General features: G+C 43.2%; 1 protein-coding gene across 1 annotated transcript in view; it reads left to right on the top strand.

The window, feature by feature from the left end:
- Positions 1–23491, top strand: part of LOC118382349 (gamma-aminobutyric acid receptor subunit beta-3-like) — a 94674-nt gene that overhangs the window by 1169 nt on the left and 70014 nt on the right. The window contains exons 2-3 of the mRNA XM_052475749.1: positions 70–161; positions 293–360. Of these exons, the coding sequence (XP_052331709.1) occupies positions 70–161; positions 293–360 (160 nt within the window). The remainder of the gene's footprint in view (positions 1–69; positions 162–292; positions 361–23491) is intronic.

Genomic DNA, 23491 nt, shown 5'->3' with positions numbered 1-23491 from the left:
GTAAAGAAGGGATGGTCCCGTCCTATTGGAAAAAAAAGTTAGTTTAATGGTCTCTTTCTTGTATTTCAGCGCCAACGAACCGGGGAATATGTCGTTCGTAAAGGAGACGGTGGACAAACTGTTGAAGGGGTATGATATCCGCCTTCGACCAGACTTTGGAGGTACATCTACACTTTTATTTGCGCGTTGATGATGGCGCAAATTATTGCCCAATAATATTACTATAATGAATATAATCATATCCGTTATTTGTCATGTTAATGGTAATTTGTTTATTGTTCCTATTTCTCAGGCAAACCGGTTTCTGTTGGCATGAGTTTAGATGTGGCAAACATCGACATGGTGTCAGAGGTCAACATGGTAAGTAGTATAAATCCATATACTTACATTTGACCATTGATTGACTGTGGATGTTGCATCATTTTTATAATTTTATATTTTTTATTTCACCTTTTATTTAACCAGGTAGGCCAGTTGAGAACAATTTCTCTCATTTACAACTGTGACCTGGCCAAGATAAAGCAAAGCAGTGTGACACAGACAACAACACAGAGTTACACATGGAGTAAACAACAACACAGAGTTACACATGGAGTAAACAATAAACAAGCCAATAACACAATAAACAAGTCAATAACACAGTAGAAAGAAGAAAGTCTATATACAATGTGTGCAAAAGGCATGAGGAGGTAGGCAATAAATAGGCCATAGGAGAGAATAATTACAATTTAGCAGATTAACACTGGAGTGATAAATGAGCAGATGATGATGTGCAAGTAGAGATACTGGTGTGCAAAAGAGCAGAAAAGTAAATAAATATAAACAGTATGGGGATGAGGTAGATAGATTGGGTGGGCTATTTACAGATAATGTTGATATATTTCAGACATTCGTATGTATTACCTTTCCACTGTCTTTACGCGTCAGAAGTGAAAACCTTTTGGTTGAGAAGTTAGTGGCAGATTGTTCTGTTTTGCGTCTTGCCGAGCAGGATAAGGATGATACTGAATCAGCGTTTCTTCTAGAAAATGCATGTTTCACATTGCAATGCATGGTCATATAAAGTCATTGCTTTTCACAGTGCAACACTCGCATTACTTTTGATATGATTCTCTTCTCATTTGTTAAAATACATTTTACCGTTACATAATCCTATGGCTCATCATTGATAATCATTAAACCATTTGGTAAACATATATATATTTTTTCTACTGGCTACTACAGATTTACATAATGAAAATGTATGTTTGTAAAGTCTAAACATTTAAAGTATGAAACAGTATATATACTGTAATGTATTATTATGGAGTATTAAAACAATCTGATATTGACAATTGACAAGATCAGTTTATTGGTCACATACACAGATTAGCAGATGTTACAACCGGTGTGACGGAATGCTTGTGTTTCTAGCTCCTACAGTACAGTGGAATGCTTGTGTTTCTAGCTCCTACAGTTCAGTGGAATGCTTGTGTTTGTAGCTCCTACAGTACAGTGGAATGCTTGTGTTTCTAGCTCCTACAGTACAGTGGAATGCTTGTGTTTCTAGCTCCAGCTCCTACAGTGGAATGCTTGTGTTTCCAGCTCCTACAGTACAGTGGAATGCTTGTGTTTCTAGCTCCTACAGTACAGTGGAATGCTTGTGTTTCTAGCTCCTACAGTACAGTGGAATAGTTGTGTTTCTAGCACCTACAGTACAGTGGAATAGTTGTGTTTCTAGCTCCTACAGTACAGTGGAATGCTTGTGTTTCTAGCTCCTACAGTGCAGTGGAATAGTTGTGTTTCTAGCTCCTACAGTACAGTGGAATAGTTGTGTTTCTAGCTCCTACAGTACAGTGGAATAGTTGTGTTTCTAGCTCCTACAGTACAGTGGAATGCTTATGTTTCTAGCTCCTACAGTACAGTGGAATAGTTGTTGTTTCTAGCTCCTACAGTGGAATGCTTGTGTTTCTAGCTCCTACAGTACAGTGGAATGCTTGTGTTTCTAGCTCCTACAGTACAGTGGAATGCTTGTGTTTCTAGCTCCTACAGTACAGTGGAATGCTTGTGTTTCTAGCTCCTACAGTACAGTGGAATGCTTGTGTTTCTAGCTCCTACAGTACAGTGGAATGCTTGTGTTTCTAGCTCCTACAGTACAGTGGAATGCTTGTGTTTCTAGCTCCTACAGTACAGTGGAATGCTTGTGTTTCTAGCTCCTACAGTGGAATGCTTGTGTTTCTAGCTCCTACAGTACAGTGGAATGCTTGTGTTTCTAGCTCCTACAGTACAGTGGAATAGTTGTGTTTCTAGCTCCTACAGTACAGTGGAATGCTTGTGTTTCTAGCTCCTACAGTACAGTGGAATGCTTGTGTTTCTAGCTCCTACAGTGCAGTGGAATGCTTGTGTTTCTAGCTCCTACAGTGCAGTGGAATAGTTGTGTTTCTAGCTCCTACAGTACAGTGGAATGCTTGTGTTTCTAGCTCCTACAGTACAGTGGAATAGTTGTGTTTCTAGCTCCTACAGTACAGTGGAATGCTTGTGTTTCTAGCTCCTACAGTACAGTGGAATAGTTGTTCTTTCTAGCTCCTACAGTGGAATGCTTGTGTTTCTAGCTCCTACAGTACAGTGGAATGCTTGTGTTTCTAGCTCCTACAGTACAGTGGAATGCTTGTGTTTCTAGCTCCTACAGTACAGTGGAATGCTTGTGTTTCTAGCTCCTACAGTACAGTGGAATGCTTGTGTTTCTAGCTCCTACAGTACAGTGGAATGCTTGTGTTTCTAGCTCCTACAGTACAGTGGAATGCTTGTGTTTCTAGCTCCTACAGTACAGTGGAATGCTTGTGTTTCTAGCTCCTACAGTGGAATGCTTGTGTTTCTAGCTCCTACAGTACAGTGGAATGTTGTGTTTCTAGCTCCTACAGTACAGTGGAATGCTTGTGTTTCTAGCTCCTACAGTGCAGTGGAATAGTTGTGTTTCTAGCTCCTACAGTACAGTGGAATGCTTGTGTTTCTAGCTCCTACAGTACAGTGGAATGCTTGTGTTTCTAGCTCCAGTGGAATAGTTCTATTTCTGCCACAGTACAGTGGAATGCTTGTGTTTCTAGCTCCTACAGTACAGTGGAATAGTTGTGTTTCTAGCTCCTACAGTACAGTGGAATGCTTGTGTTTCTAGCTCCTACAGTACAGTGGAATAGTTGTGTTTCTTGGTCCTACAGTACAGTGGAATAGTTGTGTTTCTAGCTCCTACAGTGCAGTGGAATAGTTGTGTTTCTAGCTCCTACAGTACAGTGGAATGCTTGTGTTTCTAGCTCCTACAGTACAGTGGAATGCTTGTGTTTCTAGCTCCTACAGTACAGTGGAATGCTTGTGTTTCTAGCTCCTACAGTACAGTGGAATGCTTGTGTTTCTAGCTCCTACAGTACAGTGGAATGCTTGTGTTTCTAGCTCCTACAGTACAGTGGAATAGTTGTGTTTCTAGCTCCTACAGTGCAGTGGAATAGTTGTGTTTCTAGCTCCTACAGTACAGTGGAATGCTTGTGTTTCTAGCTCCTACAGTGGAATGCTTGTGTTTCTAGCTCCTACAGTACAGTGGAATGCTTGTGTTTCTAGCTCCTACAGTACAGTGGAATGCTTGTGTTTCTAGCTCCTACAGTGCAGTGGAATGGTTGTGTTTCTAGCTCCTACAGTACAGTGGAATGCTTGTGTTTCTAGCTCCTACAGTACAGTGGAATGCTTGTGTTTCTAGATCCTACAGTACAGTGGAATGCTTGTGTTTCTAGCTCCTACAGTGGAATGCTTGTGTTTCTAGCTCCTACAGTACAGTGGAATGCTTGTGTTTCTAGCTCCTACAGTACAGTGGAATGCTTGTGTTTCTAGTGGAATGCTTGTGTTTCCTACAGTGGAATGCTTGTGTTTCTAGCTCCTACAGTACAGTGGAATAGTTGTGTTTCTTGCTCCTACAGTACAGTGGAATAGTTGTGTTTCTAGCTCCTACAGTACAGTGGAATAGTTGTGTTTCTAGCTCCTACAGTACAGTGGAATGCTTGTGTTTCTAGCTCCTACAGTACAGTGGAATGCTTGTTTAGCTCCTACACAGTGGAATGCTTGTGTTTCTAGCTCCTACAGTACAGTGGAATGCTTGTGTTTCTAGCTTACAGTACAGTGGAATGCTTGTGTTTCTAGCTCCTACAGTGGAATGCTTGTGTTTCTAGCTCCTACAGTACAGTGGAATAGTTGTGTTTCTAGCTCCTACAGTACAGTGGAATAGTTGTGTTTCTAGCTCCTACAGTACAGTGGAATAGTTGTGTTTCTAGCTCCTACAGTACAGTGGAATGCTTGTGTTTCTAGCTCCTACAGTACAGTGGAATGCTTGTGTTTCTAGCTCCTACAGTGCAGTGGAATAGTTGTGTTTCTAGCTCCTACAGTACAGTGGAATGCTTGTGTTTCTAGCTCCTACAGTACAGTGGAATGCTTGTGTTTCTAGCTCCTACAGTACAGTGGAATAGTTGTGTTTCTAGCTCCTACAGTACAGTGGAATGCTTGTGTTTCTAGCTCCTACAGTACAGTGGAATGCTTGTGTTTCTAGCTCCTACAGTACAGTGGAATGCTTGTGTTTCTAGCTCCTACAGTACAGTGGAATGCTTGTGTTTCTAGCTCCTACAGTACAGTGGAATGCTTGTGTTTCTAGCTCCTACAGTACAGTGGAATGCTTGTGTTTCTAGCTCCTACAGTACAGTGGAATAGTTGTGTTTCTAGCTCCTACAGTACAGTGGAATGCTTGTGTTTCTAGCTCCTACAGTACAGTGGAATGCTTGTGTTTCTAGCTCCTACAGTACAGTGGAATGCTTGTGTTTCTAGCTCCTACAGTACAGTGGAATGCTTGTGTTTCTAGCTCCTACAGTACAGTGGAATAGTTGTGTTTCTAGCTCCTACAGTACAGTGGAATGCTTGTGTTTCTAGCTCCTACAGTACAGTGGAATGCTTGTGTTTCTAGCTCCTTACAGTGGAATGCTTGTGTTTCTAGCTCCTACAGTACAGTGGAATGCTTGTGTTTCTAGCTCCTACAGTACAGTGGAATGCTTGTGTTTCTAGCTCCTACAGTGCAGTGGAATAGTTGTGTTTCTAGCTTCTACAGTACAGTGGAATGCTTGTGTTTCTAGCTCCTACAGTACAGTGGAATGCTTGTGTTTCTAGCTCCTACAGTACAGTGGAATGCTTGTGTTTCTAGCTCCTACAGTACAGTGGAATGCTTGTGTTTCTAGCTCCTACAGTACAGTGGAATGCTTGTGTTTCTAGCTCTACTACAGTGGAATGCTTGTGTTTCTAGATCTACAGTACAGTGGAATGCTTGTGTTTCTAGCTCTACAGTACAGTGGAATGCTTGTGTTTCTAGCTCCTACAGTACAGAGGAATGCTTGTGTTTCTAGCTCCTACAGTGCAGTGGAATGCTTGTGTTTCTAGCTCCTACAGTGGAATGCTTGTGTTTCTAGCTCCTGCAGTACAGTGGAATAGTTGTGTTTCTTAGCTCCTACAGTACAGTGGAATAGTTGTGTTTCTAGCTCCTACAGTACAGTGGAATAGTTGTGTTTCTAGCTCCTACAGTACAGTGGAATGCTTGTGTTTCTAGCTCCTACAGTACAGTGGAATGCTTGTGTTTCTAGCTCCTACAGTGGAAGTGGAATGTGTGTTTCTAGCTCCTACAGTACAGAGGAATGCTTGTGTTTCTAGCTCCTACAGTACAGTGGAATGCTTGTGTTTCTAGCTCCTACAGTGGAATGCTTGTGTTTCTAGCTCCTACAGTACAGTGGAATGCTTGTGTTTCTAGCTCCTACAGTACAGTGGAATGCTTGTGTTTCTAGCTCCTACAGTACAGTGGAATAGTTGTGTTTCTAGCTCCTACAGTACAGTGGAATGCTTGTGTTTCTAGCTCCTACAGTGGAATGCTTGTGTTTCTAGCTCCTACAGTACAGTGGAATAGTTGTGTTTCTAGCTCCTACAGTACAGTGGAATGCTTGTGTTTCTAGCTCCTACAGTACAGTGGAATGCTTGTGTTTCTAGCTCCTACAGTACAGTGGAATGCTTGTGTTTCTAGCTCCTACAGTACAGTGGAATGCTTGTGTTTCTAGCTCCTACAGTACAGTGGAATGCTTGTGTTTCTAGCTCCTACAGTACAGTGGAATGCTTGTGTTTCTAGCTCCTACAGTACAGTGGAATGCTTGTGTTTCTAGCTCCTACAGTACAGTGGAATGCTTGTGTTTCTAGCTCCTACAGTACAGTGGAATGCTTGTGTTTCTAGCTCCTACAGTGCAGTGGAATAGTTGTGTTTCTAGCTCCTACAGTACAGTGGAATGCTTGTGTTTCTAGCTCCTACAGTACAGTGGAATGCTTGTGTTTCTAGCTCCTACAGTACAGTGGAATGCTTGTGTTTCTAGCTCCTACAGTACAGTGGAATGCTTGTGTTTCTAGCTCCTACAGTACAGTGGAATAGTTGTGTTTCTGGAATGCTTGTGTTTCTCCTACAGTACAGTGGAATGCTTGTGTTTCTAGCTCTACAGTACAGTGGAACAGTACAGTGGAATGCTTGTGTTTCTAGCTCCTACAGTACAGTGGAATGCTTGTGTTTCTAGCTCCTACAGTACAGTGGAATGCTTGTGTTTCTAGCTCCTACAGTACAGTGGAATGCTTGTGTTTCTGGAATGCTTGCTCCTACAGTACAGTGGAATGCTTGTGTTTCTAGCTCCTACAGTACAGTGGAATGCTTGTGTTTCTAGCTCCTACAGTGGAATCTAGCTCCTTGCTTGTGTTTCTAGCTCCTACAGTACAGTGGAATAGCTTGTGTTTCTAGCTCCTACAGTACAGTGGAATAGTTGTGTTTCTAGCTCCTACAGTACAGTGGAATAGTTGTGTTTCTAGCTCCTACAGTACAGTGGAATAGTTGTGTTTCTAGCTCCTACAGTACAGTGGAATGCTTGTGTTTCTAGCTCCTACAGTGGAATGCTTGTGTTTCTAGCTCCTACAGTGCAGTGGAATAGTTGTGTTTCTAGCTCCTACAGTACAGTGGAATGCTTGTGTTTCTAGCTCCTACAGTACAGTGGAATGCTTGTGTTTCTAGCTCCTACAGTACAGTGGAATGCTTGTGTTTCTAGCTCCTACAGTACAGTGGAATGCTTGTGTTTCTAGCTCCTACAGTACAGTGGAATGCTTGTGTTTCTAGCTCCTACAGTACAGTGGAATGCTTGTGTTTCTAGCTCCTACAGTACAGTGGAATGCTTGTGTTTCTAGCTCCTACAGTGGAATGCTTGTGTTTCTAGCTCCTACAGTACAGTGGAATGCTTGTGTTTCTAGCTCCTACAGTACAGTGGAATGCTTGTGTTTCTAGCTCCTACAGTACAGTGGAATGCTTGTGTTTCTAGCTCCTACAGTACAGTGGAATGCTTGTGTTTCTAGCTCCTACAGTACAGTGGAATGCTTGTGTTTCTAGCTCCTACAGTACAGTGGAATGCTTGTGTTTCTAGCTCCTGCAGTGCAGTGGAATAGTTGTGTTTCTAGCTCATACAGTGGAATGCTTGTGTTTCTAGCTCCTACAGTACAGTGGAATGCTTGTGTTTCTAGCTCCTACAGTACAGTGGAATGCTTGTGTTTCTAGCTCCTACAGTGGAATGCTTGTGTTTCTAGCTCCTACAGTACAGTGGAATGCTTGTGTTTCTAGCTCCTACAGTACAGTGGAATGCTTGTGTTTCTAGCTCCTACAGTGGAATGCTTGTGTTTCTAGCTCCTACAGTACAGTGGAATAGTTGTGTTTCTTGCTCCTACAGTACAGTGGAATAGTTGTGTTTCTAGCTCCTACAGTACAGTGGAATAGTTGTGTTTCTAGCTCCTACAGTACAGTGGAATGCTTGTGTTTCTAGCTCCTACAGTACAGTGGAATGCTTGTGTTTCTAGCTCCTACAGTACAGTGGAATGCTTGTGTTTCTAGCTCCTACAGTACAGTGGAATGCTTGTGTTTCTAGCTCCTACAGTGGAATGCTTGTGTTTCTAGCTCCTACAGTACAGTGGAATAGTTGTGTTTCTAGCTCCTACAGTACAGTGGAATGCTTGTGTTTCTAGCTCCTACAGTACAGTGGAATGCTTGTGTTTCTAGCTCCTACAGTGGAATGCTTGTGTTTCTAGCTCCTACAGTGGAATGCTTGTGTTTCTAGCTCCTACAGTACAGTGGAATAGTTGTGTTTCTAGCTCCTACAGTACAGTGGAATGCTTGTGTTTCTAGCTCCTACAGTACAGTGGAATGCTTGTGTTTCTAGCTCCTACAGTACAGTGGAATGCTTGTGTTTCTAGCTCCTACAGTACAGTGGAATGCTTGTGTTTCTAGCTCCTACAGTACAGTGGAATGCTTGTGTTTCTAGCTCCTACAGTACAGTGGAATGCTTGTGTTTCTAGCTCCTACAGTACAGTGGAATGCTTGTGTTTCTAGCTCCTACAGTACAGTGGAATAGTTGTGTTTCTAGCTCCTACAGTACAGTGGAATGCTTGTGTTTCTAGCTCCTACAGTACAGTGGAATGCTTGTGTTTCTAGCTCCTACAGTACAGTGGAATGCTTGTGTTTCTAGCTCCTACAGTACAGTGGAATGCTTGTGTTTCTAGCTCCTACAGTACAGTGGAATGCTTGTGTTTCTAGCTCCTACAGTGCAGTGGAATGTTGTGTTTCTAGCTCCTACAGTACAGTGGAATGCTTGTGTTTCTAGCTCCTACAGTGGAATGCTTGTGTTTCTAGCTCCTACAGTACAGTGGAATGCTTGTGTTTCTAGCTCCTACAGTGCAGAGGAATGCTTGTGTTTCTAGCTCCTACAGTACAGTGGAATGCTTGTGTTTCTAGCTCCTACAGTACAGTGGAATGCTTGTGTTTCTAGCTCCTACTACAGTGGAATGCTTGTGTTTCTAGCTCCTACAGTACAGTGGAATAGTTGTGTTTCTAGCTCCTACAGTACAGTGGAATGTTGTGTTTCTAGCTCCTACAGTACAGTGGAATAGTTGTGTTTCTAGCTCCTACAGTACAGTGGAATGCTTGTGTTTCTAGCTCCTACAGTACAGTGGAATGCTTGTGTTTCTAGATCCTACAGTGGAATGCTTGTGTTTCTAGCTCCTACAGTACAGTGGAATGCTTGTGTTTCTAGCTCCAGTGGAATACAGTACAGTGGAATGCTTGTGTTTCTAGCTCCTACAGTGGAATGCTTGTGTTTCTAGCTCCTACAGTACAGTGGAATAGTTGTGTTTCTAGCTCTACAGTACAGTGGAATAGTTGTGTTTCTAGCTCCTACAGTACAGTGGAATAGTTGTGTTTCTAGCTCCTACAGTACAGTGGAATGCTTGTGTTTCTAGCTCCCTACAGTGGAATGCTTGTGTTTCTAGCTCCTACAGTGGAATGCTTGTGTTTCTAGCTCCTACAGTACAGTGGAATGCTTGTGTTTCTAGCTCCTACAGTACAGTGGAATGCTTGTGTTTCTAGCTCCTACAGTGCAGTGGAATAGTTGTGTTTCTAGCTCATACAGTGGAATGCTTGTGTTTCTAGCTCCTACAGTACAGTGGAATGCTTGTGTTTCTAGCTCCTACAGTACAGTGGAATGCTTGTGTTTCTAGCTCCTACAGTACAGTGGAATGCTTGTGTTTCTAGCTCCTACAGTACAGTGGAATGCTTGTGTTTCTAGCTCCTACAGTACAGTGGAATGCTTGTGTTTCTAGCTCCTACAGTACAGTGGAATGCTTGTGTTTCTAGCTCTACAGTACAGTGGAATGCTTGTGTTTCTAGCTCCTACAGTACAGTGGAATGCTTGTGTTTCTAGCTCCTACAGTACAGTGGAATGCTTGTGTTTCTAGCTCCTACAGTACAGTGGAATGCTTGTGTTTCTAGCTCCTACAGTACAGTGGAATGCTTGTGTTTCTAGCTCCTACAGTACAGTGGAATGCTTGTGTTTCTAGCTCCTACAGTACAGTGGAATGCTTGTGTTTCTAGCTCCTACAGTACAGTGGAATGCTTGTGTTTCTAGCTCATACAGTACAGTGGAATGCTTGTGTTTCTAGCTCCTACAGTGCAGTGGAATGCTTGTGTTTCTAGCTCCTACAGTGCAGTGGAATAGTTGTGTTTCTAGCTCCTACAGTACAGTGGAATGCTTGTGTTTCTAGCTCCTACAGTACAGTGGAATGCTTGTGTTTCTAGCTCCTACAGTACAGTGGAATGCTTGTGTTTCTAGCTCCTACAGTACAGTGGAATGCTTGTGTTTCTAGCTCCTACAGTACAGTGGAATGCTTGTGTTTCTAGCTCCTACAGTACAGTGGAATGCTTGTGTTTCTAGCTCCTACAGTACAGTGGAATGCTTGTGTTTCTAGCTCCTACAGTACAGTGGAATGCTTGTGTTTCTAGCTCCTACAGTGCAGTGGAATGCTTGTGTTTCTAGCTCCTACAGTGCAGTGGAATAGTTGTGTTTCTAGCTCCTACAGTACAGTGGAATGCTTGTGTTTCTAGCTCCTACAGTACAGTGGAATGCTTGTGTTTCTAGCTCCTACAGTACAGTGGAATGCTTGTGTTTCTAGCTCCTACAGTGGAATGCTTGTGTTTCTAGCTCCTACAGTACAGTGGAATGCTTGTGTTTCTAGCTCCTACAGTACAGTGGAATGCTTGTGTTTCTAGCTCCTACAGTGGAATGCTTGTGTTTCTAGCTCCTACAGTACAGTGGAATGCTTGTGTTTCTAGCTCCTACAGTACAGTGGAATGCTTGTGTTTCTAGCTCCTACAGTACAGTGGAATGGTTGTGTTTCTAGCTCCTACAGTACAGTGGAACAGTACAGTGGAATGCTTGTGTTTCTAGCTCCTACAGTACAGTGGAATGCTTGTGTTTCTAGCTCCTACAGTACAGTGGAATGCTTGTGTTTCTAGCTCCTACAGTACAGTGGAATGCTTGTGTTTCTAGCTCCTACAGTACAGTGGAATGCTTGTGTTTCTAGCTCCTACAGTGGAATGCTTGTGTCTAGCTCCTACAGTACAGTGGAATATGTACTTGTGTTTCTAGCTCCTACAGTACAGTGGAATGCTTGTGTTTCTAGCTCCTGCAGTGCAGTGGAATAGTTGTGTTTCTAGCTCATACAGTGGAATGCTTGTGTTTCTAGCTCCTACAGTGCAGTGGAATAGTTGTGTTTCTAGCTCCTACAGTACAGTGGAATGCTTGTGTTTCTAGCTCCTACAGTACAGTGGAATGCTTGTGTTTCTAGCTCCTACAGTACAGTGGAATGCTTGTGTTTCTAGCTCCTACAGTACAGTGGAATGCTTGTGTTTCTAGCTCCTACAGTACAGTGGAATGCTTGTGTTTCTAGCTCCTACAGTGCAGTGGAATGCTTGTGTTTCTAGCTCCTACAGTGCAGTGGAATAGTTGTGTTTCTCGCTCCTACAGTGCAGTGGAATAGTTGTGTTTCTAGCTCCTACAGTGCAGTGGAATAGTTGTTTCTAGCTCCTACAGTGCAGTGGAATAGTTGTGTTTCTAGCTCCTACAGTACAGTGGAACAGTTGTGTTTCTAGCTCCTACAGTACAGTGGAGGAATGCTTGTGTTTCTAGCTCCTACAGTACAGTGGAATGCTTGTGTTTCTAGCTCCTACAGTGCAGTGGAATAGCTTGTGTTTCTAGCTCCTACAGTACAGTGGAATGTTGTGTTTCTAGCTCCTACAGTACAGTGGAATGCTTGTGTTTCTAGCTCCTACAGTACAGTGGAATGCTTGTGTTTCTAGCTCCTACAGTGCAGTGGAATGCTTGTGTTTCTAGCTCCTACAGTACAGTGGAATAGTTGTGTTTCTAGCTCCTACAGTACAGTGGAATGCTTGTGTTTCTAGCTCCTACAGTACAGTGGAATGCTTGTGTTTCTAGCTCCTACAGTACAGTGGAATGCTTGTGTTTCTAGCTCCTACAGTACAGTGGAATGCTTGTGTTTCTAGCTCCTACAGTGGAATGCTTGTGTTTCTAGCTCCTACAGTGGAATGCTTGTGTTTCTAGCTCCTACAGTACAGTGGAATAGTTGTGTTTCTAGCTCCTACAGTACAGTGGAATGCTTGTGTTTCTAGCTCCTACAGTACAGTGGAATGCTTGTGTTTCTAGCTCCTACAGTACAGTGGAATGCTTGTGTTTCTAGCTCCTACAGTACAGTGGAATGCTTGTGTTTCTAGCTCCTACAGTGCAGTGGAGTAGTTGTGTTTCTAGCTCCTACAGTGGAATGCTTGTGTTTCTAGCTCCTACAGTGGAATGCTTGTGTTTTTAGGTCCTACAGTACAGTGGAATAGTTGTGTTTCTAGCTCCTACAGTGCAGTGGAATAGTTGTGTTTCTAGCTCCTACAGTACAGTGGAATGCTTATGTTTCTAGCTCCTACAGTACAGTGGAATAGTTGTTCTTTCTAGCTCCTACAGTGGAATAGTTGTGTTTCTAGCTCCTACAGTGCAGTGGAATAGTTGTGTTTCTAGCTCCTACAGTACAGTGGAATGCTTGTGTTTCTAGCTCCTACAGTACAGTGGAATGCTTGTGTTTCTAGCTCCTACAGTGCAGTGGAATAGTTGTGTTTCTAGCTCATACAGTGGAATGCTTGTGTTTCTAGCTCCTACAGTACAGTGGAATGCTTGTGTTTCTAGCTCCTACAGTACAGTGGAATGCTTGTGTTTCTAGCTCCTACAGTGCAGTGGAATAGCTCCTACAGTGCAGTGGAATAGTTGTGTTTCTAGCTCCTACAGTACAGTGGAATAGTTGTGTTTCTTGCTCCTACAGTACAGTGGAATAGTTGTGTTTCTAGCTCCTACAGTACAGTGGAATGCTTGTGTTTCTAGCTCCTACAGTACAGTGGAATGCTTGTGTTTCTAGCTCCTACAGTACAGTGGAATGCTTGTGTAGTCCTACAGTAGCTCCTACAGTGGAATGCTTGTGTTTCTAGCTCCTACAGTACAGTGGAATAGTTGTTTCTAGCTCCTACAGTACAGTGGAATGCTTGTGTTTCTAGCTCCTACAGTACAGTGGAATGCTTGTGTTTCTAGCTCCTACAGTACAGTGGAATGCTTGTGTTTCTAGCTCCTACAGTACAGTGGAAATAGCTCCTTACAGTGGAATGCTTGTGTTTCTAGCTCCTACAGTACAGTGGAATGCTTGTGTTTCTAGCTCCTACAGTACAGTGGAATGCTTGTGTTTCTAGCTCCTACAGTACAGTGGAATGCTTGTGTTTCTAGCTCCTACAGTACAGTGGAATGCTTGTGTTTCTAGCTCCTACAGTACAGTGGAATGCTTGTGTTTCTAGCTCCTACAGTACAGTGGAATGCTTGTGTTTCTAGCTCCTACAGTACAGTGGAATGCTTGTGTTTCTAGCTCCTACAGTACAGTGGAATGCTTGTGTTTCTAGCTCCTACAGTACAGAGGAATGCTTGTGTTTCTAGCTCCTACAGTACAGTGGAATGCTTGTGTTTCTAGCTCCTACAGTACAGTGGAATGTTGTGTTTCTAGCTCTACAATACAGTGGAATGCTTGTGTTTCTAGCTCTACAGTACAGTGGAATGCTTGTGTTTCTAGCTCCTACAGTACAGTGGAATGTTGTGTTTCTAGCTCCTACACAGTCCTACAGTGGAATGCTTGTGTTTCTAGCTCCTACAGTACAGTGGAATGCTTGTGTTTCTAGCTTACAGTGGAATGCTTGTGTTTCTAGCTCCTACAGTACAGTGGAATAGTTGTGTTTCTAGCTCCTACAGTACAGTGGAATAGTTGTGTTTCTAGCTCCTACAGTGCAGTGGAATAGTTGTGTTTCTAGCTCCTACAGTACAGTGGAATAGTTGTGTTTCTAGCTCCTACAGTGGAATGCTTGTGTTTCTAGCTCCTACAGTGGAATGCTTGTGTTTCTAGCTTATACAGTGGAATGCTTGTGTTTCGAGCTCCTACAGTACAGTGGAATGCTTGTGTTAATCGCTCCTACAGTGGAATGCTTGTGTTTCTAGCTCCTACAGTGGAATGCTTGTGTTTCTAGCTCCTACAGTGGAATGCAGTGGAATGCTTGTGTTTCTAGCTCCTACAGTACAGTGGAATGCTTGTGTTTCTAGCTACAACAGGCATATATTATATTATTATATTATTATTATTATTATGCTACAGTACAGTGGAATAGTTGTGTTTCTAGCTCCTACAGTACAGTGGAATGCTTGTGTTTCTAGCTCCTACAGTGGAATGCTTGTGTTTCTAGCTCCTACAGTACAGTGGAATGATTGTGTTTCTAGCTCTACTACAGTGGAATGCTTGTGTTTCTAGCTCCTACAGTACAGTGGAATGCTTGTGTTTCTAGCTCCTACAGTACAGTGGAATGCTTGTGTTTCTAGCTCCTACAGTACAGTGGAATGCTTGTGTTTCTAGCTCCTACAGTACAGTGGAATGCTTGTGTTTCTTCCTACAGTGGAATGCTTGTGTTTCTAGCTCCTACAGTACAGTGGAATAGTTGTGTTTCTAGCTCCTACAGTACAGTGGAATGCTTGTGTTTCTAGCTCCTACAGTGGAATGCTTGTGTTTCTAGCTCCTACAGTACAGTGGAATGCTTGTGTTTCTAGCTCCTACAGTACAGTGGAATGCTTGTGTTTCTAGCTCCTACAGTACAGTGGAATGCTTGTGTTTCTAGCTCCTACAGTACAGTGGAATGCTTGTGTTTCTAGCTCCTACAGTGCAGTGGAATAGTTGTGTTTCTAGCTCATACAGTGGAATGCTTGTGTTTCTAGCTCCTACAGCACAGTGGAATGCTTGTGTTTCTAGCTTATACAGTGGAATGCTTGTGTTTCGAGCTCCTACAGTACAGTGGAATGCTTGTGTTTCTCGCTCCTACAGTGGAATGCTTGTGTTTCTAGCTCCTACAGTGGAATGCTTGTGTTTCTAGATCCTACAGTACAGTGGAATGCTTGTGTTTCTAGCTCCTACAGTACAGTGGAATGCTTGTGTTTCTAGCTCCTACAGTACAGTGGAATGCTTGTGTTTCTAGCTCCTACAGTACAGTGGAATGCTTGTGTTTCTAGCTCCTACAGTGGAGTGCTTGTGTTTCTAGCTCCTACAGTACAGTGGAGTGCTTGTGTTTCTAGCTCCTACAGTACAGTGGAATGCTTGTGTTTCTAGCTCCTACAGTACAGTGGAATGCTTGTGTTTCTAGCTCCTACAGTGGAATGCTTGTGTTTCTAGCTCCTACAGTACAGTGGAATGCTTGTGTTTCTAGCTCCTACAGTGGAATGCTTGTGTTTCTAGCTCCTACAGTGGAATGCTTGTGTTTCTAGCTCCTACAGTACAGTGGAATAGTTGTGTTTCTAGCTCCTACAGTACAGTGGAATAGTTGTGTTTCTAGCTCCTACAGTGCAGTGGAATAGTTGTGTTTCTAGCTCCTACAGTGCAGTGGAATAGTTGTGTTTCTAGCTCCTACAGTGGAATGCTTGTGTTTCTATCTCCTACAGTGGAATGCTTGTGTTTTTAGGTCCTACAGTACAGTGGAATAGTTGTGTTTCTAGCTCCTACAGTACAGTGGAATGCTTATGTTTCTAGCTCCTACAGTGGAATGCTTGTGTTTTTAGGTCCTACAGTACAGTGGAATGCTTGTGTTTCTAGCTCCTACAGTACAGTGGAATGCTTGTGTTTCTAGCTCCTACAGTACAGTGGAATGCTTGTGTTTCTAGCTCCTACAGTGCAGTGGAATAGTTGTGTTTCTAGCTCCTACAGTGCAGTGGAATGCTTGTGTTTTTAGGTCCTACAGTACAGTGGATTAGTTGTGTTTCTCGCTCCTACAGTGCAGTGGAATAGTTGTGTTTCAGTACAGTGGAATGCTTGTGTTTCTCCTACAGTACAGTGGAATGCTTGTGTTTCTAGCTCCTACAGTACAGTGGAATGCTTGTGTTTCTAGCTCCTACAGTACAGTGGAATGCTTGTGTTTCTAGCTCCTACAGTACAGTGGAATGCTTGTGTTTCTAGCTCCTACAGTACAGTGGAATGCTTGTGTTTCTAGCTCCAGTACAGTGGAATGCTTGTGTTTCAGCTCCTACAGTGGAATGCTTGTGTTTCTAGCTCCTACAGTACAGTGGAATGCTTGTGTTTCTAGCTCCTACTACAGTGGAATGCTTGTGTTTCTAGCTCCTACACAGTGGAATGCTTGTGTTTCTAGCTCCTACAGTACAGTGGAATGCTTTGTGTTTCTTAGTACAGTGGAATGCTTAGCTCTACAGTACAGTGGAATAGCTTGTGTTTCTAGCTCCTACAGTACAGTGGAATGCTTGTGTTTCTAGCTCCTACAGTACAGTGGAATGCTTGTGTTTCTAGCTCCTACACAGTGGAATGCTTGTGTTTCTAGCTCCTACAGTACAGTTTGCTTGTGTTTCTAGCTCCTACAGTACAGTGGAATGCTTGTGTTTCTAGCTCCTACAGTACAGTGGAATGCTTGTGTTTCTAGCTCCTACAGTACAGTGGAATGCTTGTGTTTCTAGCTCCTACAGTACAGTGGAATGCTTGTGTTTCTAGCTCCTACAGTACAGTGGAATGTTGTGTCCTACAGTACAGTGGAATGCTTGTGTTTCTAGCTCCTACAGTACAGTGGAATGCTTGTGTTTCTAGCTCCTACAGTACAGTGGAATGCTTGTGTTTCTAGCTCCTACAGTGGAATGCTTGTGTTTCTAGCTCCTACAGTACAGTGGAATGCTTGTGTTTCTAGCTCCTACAGTACAGTGGAATGCTTGTGTTTCTAGCTCCTACAGTACAGTGGAATGCTTGTGTTTCTAGCTCCTACAGTGCAGTGGAATAGTTGTGTTTCTAGCTCATACAGTGGAATGCTTGTGTTTCTAGCTCCTACAGCACAGTGGAATGCTTGTGTTTCTAGCTCCTATACAGTGGAATGCTTGTGTTTCTTACAGTGCAGTGGAATAGTTGTGCTCCTACAGTACAGTGGAATAGCTTGTGTTTTCCTACAGCAGTGGAATGTTGTGTTTCTAGCTCCTACAGTACAGTGGAATGCTTGTGTTTCTAGCTCCTACAGTACAGTGGAATGCTTGTGTTTCTAGCTCCTACAGTACAGTGGAAGTACAGTACAGTGGAATGCTTGTTTCTAGCTCCTACAGTACAGTGGAATGCTTGTGTTTCTGGAAGCTCCTACTCCTACAGTGGAATGCTTGTGTTTCTAGCTCCTACAGTGGAATGCTTGTGTTTCTAGCTCCTACAGTGGAATGCTTGTGTTTCTAGCTCTACACAGTGGAATGCTTGTGTTTCTAGCTCCTACAGTACAGTGGAATGCTTGTGTTTCTAGCTCCTACAGTACAGTGGAATGCTTGTGTTTCTAGCTCCTACAGTACAGTGGAATGGAATGGAATTGTGTTTCTAGCTCCTACAGTACAGTGGAATGCTTGTGTTTCTAGCTCTACAGTGGAACAGTACAGTGGAATGCTTGTGTTTCTAGCTCCTACAGTACAGTGGAATGCTTGTGTTTTAGTACAGTGGAATGCTTGTGTTTCTAGCTCCTACAGTACAGTGGAATGCTTGTGTTTTCTCCTACAGTACAGTGGAATGCTTGTGTTTCTCCTACAGTACAGTGGAATGCTTGTGTTTCTAGATCCTACAGTGGAATGCTTGTGTTTCTAGCTCCTACAGTACAGTGGAATGCTTGTGTTTCTAGCTCTACAGTACAGTGGAATGCTTGTGTTTCTAGCTCCTACAGTGGAACTTGTGTCTAGACATGCAGTGGAATGTGTTTCTAGCTCCTACAGTACAGTGGAATGCTTGTGTTTCTAGCTCCTACAGTACAGTGGAATGCTTGTGTTTCTAGCTCCTACAGTACAGTGGAATGCTTGTGTTTCTAGCTCCTACAGTACAGTGGAATGCTTGTGTTTCTAGCTCCTACAGTGGAATGCTTGTGTTTCTAGCTCCTACAGTGGAATGCTTGTGTTTCTAGCTCCTACAGTACAGTGGAATGCTTGTGTTTCTAGCTCCTACAGTGGAATGCTTGTGTTTCTAGCTCCTACAGTACAGTGGAATGCTTGTGTTTCTAGCTCCTACAGTACAGTGGAATGCTTGTGTTTCTAGCTCCTACAGTACAGTGGAATGCTTGTGTTTCTAGCTCCTACAGTACAGTGGAATGCTTGTGTTTCTAGCTCCTACAGTGGAATGCTTGTGTTTCTAGCTCCTACAGTGGAATGCTTGTGTTTCTAGCTCCTACAGTACAGTGGAATGCTTGTGTTTCTAGCTCCTACAGTACAGTGGAATGCTTGTGTTTCTAGCTCCTACAGTACAGTGGAATGCTTGTGTTTCTAGCTCCTACACAGTGGAATGCTTGTGTTTCTAGCTCCTACAGTACAGTGGAATGCTTGTGTTTCTAGCTCCTACAGTACAGGAATGCTTGTGTTTCTAGCTCCTACAGTACAGTGGAATAGTTGTGTTTCTAGCTCCTACAGTACAGTGGAATGCTTGTGTTTTAGCTCCTACAGTGGAATAGCTTGTGTTTCTAGCTCCTACAGTACAGTGGAATGCTTGTGTTTCTAGCTCCTACAGTACAGTGGAATGCTTGTGTTTCTAGCTCCTACAGTACAGTGGAATGCTTGTGTTTCTACAGTACAGTGGAATGCTTGTGTTTCCTACAGTGCAGTCCTACAGTACAATGGAATAGTTGTGTTTCTAGCTCCTACAGTGCAGTGGAATAGCTTGTGTTTCTGTTTCTCCTACAGTACAGTGGAATGTTGTGTTTCTAGCTCCTACAGTACAGTGGAACAGCTTGTGTTTCTAGCTCCTACAGTACAGTGGAATAGTTGTGTTTGCTCCTACAGTACAGTTTCTTGTGTTTCTAGCTCCTACAGTACAGTGGAATGCTTGTGTTTCTAGCTCCTACAGTACAGTGGAATGCTTGTGTTTCTAGCTCCTACAGTACAGTGGAATGCTTGTGTTTCTAGCTCCTACAGTACAGTGGAATGCTTGTGTTTCTAGCTCCTACAGTGGAATGCTTGTGTTTCTAGCTCCAGTACAGTGGAATGCTTGTGTCTAGTTTCTGGAATGCTTGTGCTCCTACAGTACAGTGGAATGCTTGTGTTTCTAGCTCCTACAGTGGAATGCTTGTGTTTCTAGCTCCTACAGTGGAATGCTTGTGTTTCTAGCTCCAGTACAGTGGAATGCTTGTGTTTCTAGCTCCTACAGTACAGTGGAATAGTTGTGTTTCTAGCTCCTACAGTGGAATGCTTGTGTTTCTAGCTCCTACAGTACAGTGGAATGCTTGTGTTTCTAGCTCCTACAGTGGAAGCTCCTACAGTACAGTGGAATGCTTGTGTTTCTAGCTCCTACAGCACAGTGGAATGCTTGTGTTTCTAGCTCCTACAGTACAGTGGAATGCTTGTGTTTCTAGCTCCTACAGTACAGTGGAATGCTTGTGTTTCTAGCTCCTACAGTACAGTGGAATGCTTGTGTTTCTAGCTCCTACAGTACAGTGGAATGCTTGTGTTTCTAGCTCCTACAGTACAGTGGAATGCTTGTGTTTCTAGCTCCTACAGTACAGTGGAATGCTTGTGTTTCTAGCTCAGCTCCTACAGTACAGTGGAATGCTTGTGTTTCTAGCTCCTACAGTGGAATGCTTGTGTTTCTAGCTCCTACAGTACAGTGGAATGCTTGTTTCGAGCTCCTACAGTACAGTGGAATGCTTGTGTTTCGAGCTCCTACAGTACAGTGGAATGCTTGTGTTTCTAGCTCCTACAGTGGAATGCTTGTGTTTCTAGCTCCTACAGTGGAATGCTTGTGTTTCTAGCTCCTACAGTACAGTGGAATGCTTGTGTTTCTAGCTCCTACAGTACAGTGGAATAGTTGTGTTTCTAGCTCCTACAGTGGAATGCTTGTGTTTCTAGCTCCTACAGTACAGTGGAATGCTTGTGTTTCTAGCTCCTACAGTACAGTGGAATGCTTGTGTTTCTAGCTCCTACAGTACAGTGGAATGCTTGTGTTTCTAGCTCCTACAGTACAGTGGAATGCTTGTGTTTCTAGCTCCTACAGTACAGTGGAATGCTTGTGTTTCTAGCTCCTACAGTACAGTGGAATGCTTGTGTTTCTAGCTCCTACAGTGGAATGCTTGTGTTTCTAGCTCCTACAGTACAGTGGAATGCTTGTGTTTCTAGCTCCTACAGTACAGCTTGTGAACAGTGGAATGCTTGTGTTTCTAGCTCCTACAGTACAGTGGAATGCTTGTGTTTCTAGCTCCTACAGTACAGTGGAATGCTTGTGTTTCTAGCTCCTACAGTACAGTGGAATAGTTGTGTTTCTAGCTCCTACAGTACAGTGGAATGCTTGTGTTTCAGCTCCTACAGTGGAATGCTTGTGTTTCTAGCTCCTACAGTACAGTGGAATTGTGTTTCTTCCTACAGTACAGTGGAATTTGTGTTTCTAGCTCCTACAGTGCAGTGGAATGCTTGTGTTTCTAGCTCCTACAGTACAGTGGAATGCTTGTGTTTCTAGCTCCTACAGTGCAGTGGAATGCTTGTGTTTCTAGCTCCTACAGTACAGTGGAATGCTTGTGTTTCTAGCTCCTACAGTACAGTGGAATGCTTGTGTTTCTAGCTCCTACAGTACAGTGGAATGCTTGTGTTTCTAGCTCCTACAGTACAGTGGAATGCTTGTGTTTCTAGCTCCTACAGTACAGTGGAATGCTTGTGTTTCTAGCTCCTACAGTGGAATGCTTGTGTTTCTAGCTCCTACAGTACAGTGGAATGCTTGTGTTTCTAGCTCCTACAGTACAGTGGAATGCTTGTGTTTCTAGCTCCTACAGTGGAATGCTTGTGTTTCTAGCTCCTACAGTACAGTGGAATAGTTGTGTTTCTAGCTCCTACAGTACAGTGGAATGGTTGTGTTTCTAGCTCCTACAGTACAGTGGAATGCTTGTGTTTCTAGCTCCTACAGTACAGTGGAATGCTTGTGTTTCTAGCTCCTACAGTACAGTGGAATGCTTGTGTTTCTAGCTCCTACAGTGGAATGCTTGTGTTTCTAGCTCCTACAGTACAGTGGAATGCTTGTGTTTCTAGCTCCTACAGTGGAATGCTTGTGTTTCTAGCTCCTACAGTACAGTGGAATGCTTGTGTTTCTAGCTCCTACAGTACAGTGGAATGCTTGTGTTTCTAGCTCCTACAGTACAGTGGAATGCTTGTGTTTCTAGCTCCTACAGTACAGTGGAATGCTTGTGTTTCTAGCTCCTACAGTACAGTGGAATGCTTGTGTTTCTAGCTCCTACAGTGGAATGCTTGTGTTTCTAGCTCCTACAGTACAGTGGAATGCTTGTGTTTCTAGCTCCTACAGTACAGTGGAATGCTTGTGTTTCTAGCTCCTACAGTACAGTGGAATGCTTGTGTTTCTAGCTCCTACAGTACAGTGGAATGCTTGTGTTTCTAGCTCCTACAGTACAGTGGAATGCTTGTGTTTCTAGCTCCTACAGTACAGTGGAATGCTTGTGTTTCTAGCTCCTACAGTGGAATGCTTGTGTTTCTAGCTCCTACAGTACAGTGGAATGCTTGTGTTTCTAGCTCCTACAGTACAGTGGAATGCTTGTGTTTCTAGCTCCTACAGTACAGTGGAATAGTTGTGTTTCTAGCTCCTACAGTACAGTGGAATGCTTGTGTTTCTAGCTCCTACAGTACAGTGGAATGCTTGTGTTTCTAGCTCCTACAGTACAGTGGAATAGTTGTGTTTCTAGCTCCTACAGTACAGTGGAATAGTTGTGTTTCTAGCTCCTACAGTACAGTGGAATGCTTGTGTTTCTAGCTCCTACAGTACAGTGGAATGCTTGTGTTTCTAGCTCCTACAGTACAGTGGAATGCTTGTGTTTCTAGCTCCTACAGTACAGTGGAATGCTTGTGTTTCTAGCTCCTACAGTACAGTGGAATGCTTGTGTTTCTAGCTCCTACAGTACAGTGGAATGCTTGTGTTTCTAGCTCCTACAGTACAGTGGAATGCTTGTGTTTCTAGCTCCTACAGTACAGTGGAATGCTTGTGTTTCTAGCTCCTACAGTGGAATGCTTGTGTTTCTAGCTCCTACAGTACAGTGGAATGCTTGTGTTTCTAGCTCCTACAGTACAGTGGAATGCTTGTGTTTCTAGCTCCTACAGTACAGTGGAATGCTTGTGTTTCTAGCTCCTACAGTACAGTGGAATGCTTGTGTTTCTAGCTCCTACAGTACAGTGGAATGCTTGTGTTTCTAGCTCCTACAGTACAGTGGAATGCTTGTGTTTCTAGCTCCTACAGTACAGTGGAATGCTTGTGTTTCTAGCTCCTACAGTACAGTGGAATAGTTGTGTTTCTAGCTCCTACAGTGGAATGCTTGTGTTTCTAGCTCCTACAGTACAGTGGAATGCTTGTGTTTCTAGCTCCTACAGTACAGTGGAATGCTTGTGTTTCTAGCTCCTACAGTACAGTGGAATGCTTGTGTTTCTAGCTCCTACAGTACAGTGGAATGCTTGTGTTTCTAGCTCCTACAGTACAGTGGAATGCTTGTGTTTCTAGCTCCTACAGTGGAATGCTTGTGTTTCTAGTCCTACAGTGGAATGCTTGTGTTTCTAGCTCCTACAGTGGAATGCTTGTGTTTCTAGCTCCTACAGTGGAATGCTTGTGTTTCTAGCTCCTACAGTGGAATGCTTGTGTTTCCAGCTCCTACAGTACAGTGGAATGCTTGTGTTTCTAGCTCCTACAGTACAGTGGAATGCTTGTGTTTCTAGCTCCTACAGTACAGTGGAATGCTTGTTTTTCTAGCTCCTACAGTACAGTGGAATAGTTGTGTCTCTAGCTCCTACAGTGGAATGCTTGTGTTTCCCGCTCCTACAGTGGAATGCTTGTGTTTCTAGCTCCTAGAGTGGAATGCTTGTGTTTTTAGCTCATACAGTACAGTGGAATGCTTGTGTTTTTAGGTCCTACAGTACAGTGGAATAGTTGTTGTTTCTAGCTCCTACAGTGGAATGCTTGTGTTTCTAGCTCCTACAGTACAGTGGAATGCTTGTGTTTCTAGCTCCTACAGTACAGTGGAATGCTTGTGTTTCTAGCTCCTACAGTACAGTGGAATGCTTGTGTTTCTAGCTCCTACAGTACAGTGGAATGCTTGTGTTTCTAGCTCCTACAGTACAGTGGAATGCTTGTGTTTCTAGCTCCTACAGTGGAATGCTTGTGTTTCTAGCTCCTACAGTACAGTGGAATGCTTGTGTTTCTAGCTCCTACAGTACAGTGGAATGCTTGTGTTTCTAGCTCCTACAGTGGAATGCTTGTGTTTCTAGCTCCTACAGTGCAGTGGAACAGTTGGAATACTTGTGTTTCTAGCTCCTACAGTACAGTGGAATAGTTGTGTTTCTAGCTCCTACAGTACAGTGGAATGCTTGTGTTTCTAGCTCCTACAGTACAGTGGAATGCTTGTGTTTCTAGCTCTACTCCTACACAGTGGAATAGTTGTGTTTCTAGCTCCTACAGTACAGTGGAATGCTTGTGTTTCTAGCTCCTACAGTAC

This window comes from Oncorhynchus keta, chromosome 22 (genome assembly GCF_023373465.1).
Source record: "Oncorhynchus keta strain PuntledgeMale-10-30-2019 chromosome 22, Oket_V2, whole genome shotgun sequence".
Taxonomy (NCBI): domain Eukaryota; kingdom Metazoa; phylum Chordata; class Actinopteri; order Salmoniformes; family Salmonidae; genus Oncorhynchus; species Oncorhynchus keta.
This window is presented reverse-complemented; position numbering and strand designations above follow the sequence as displayed.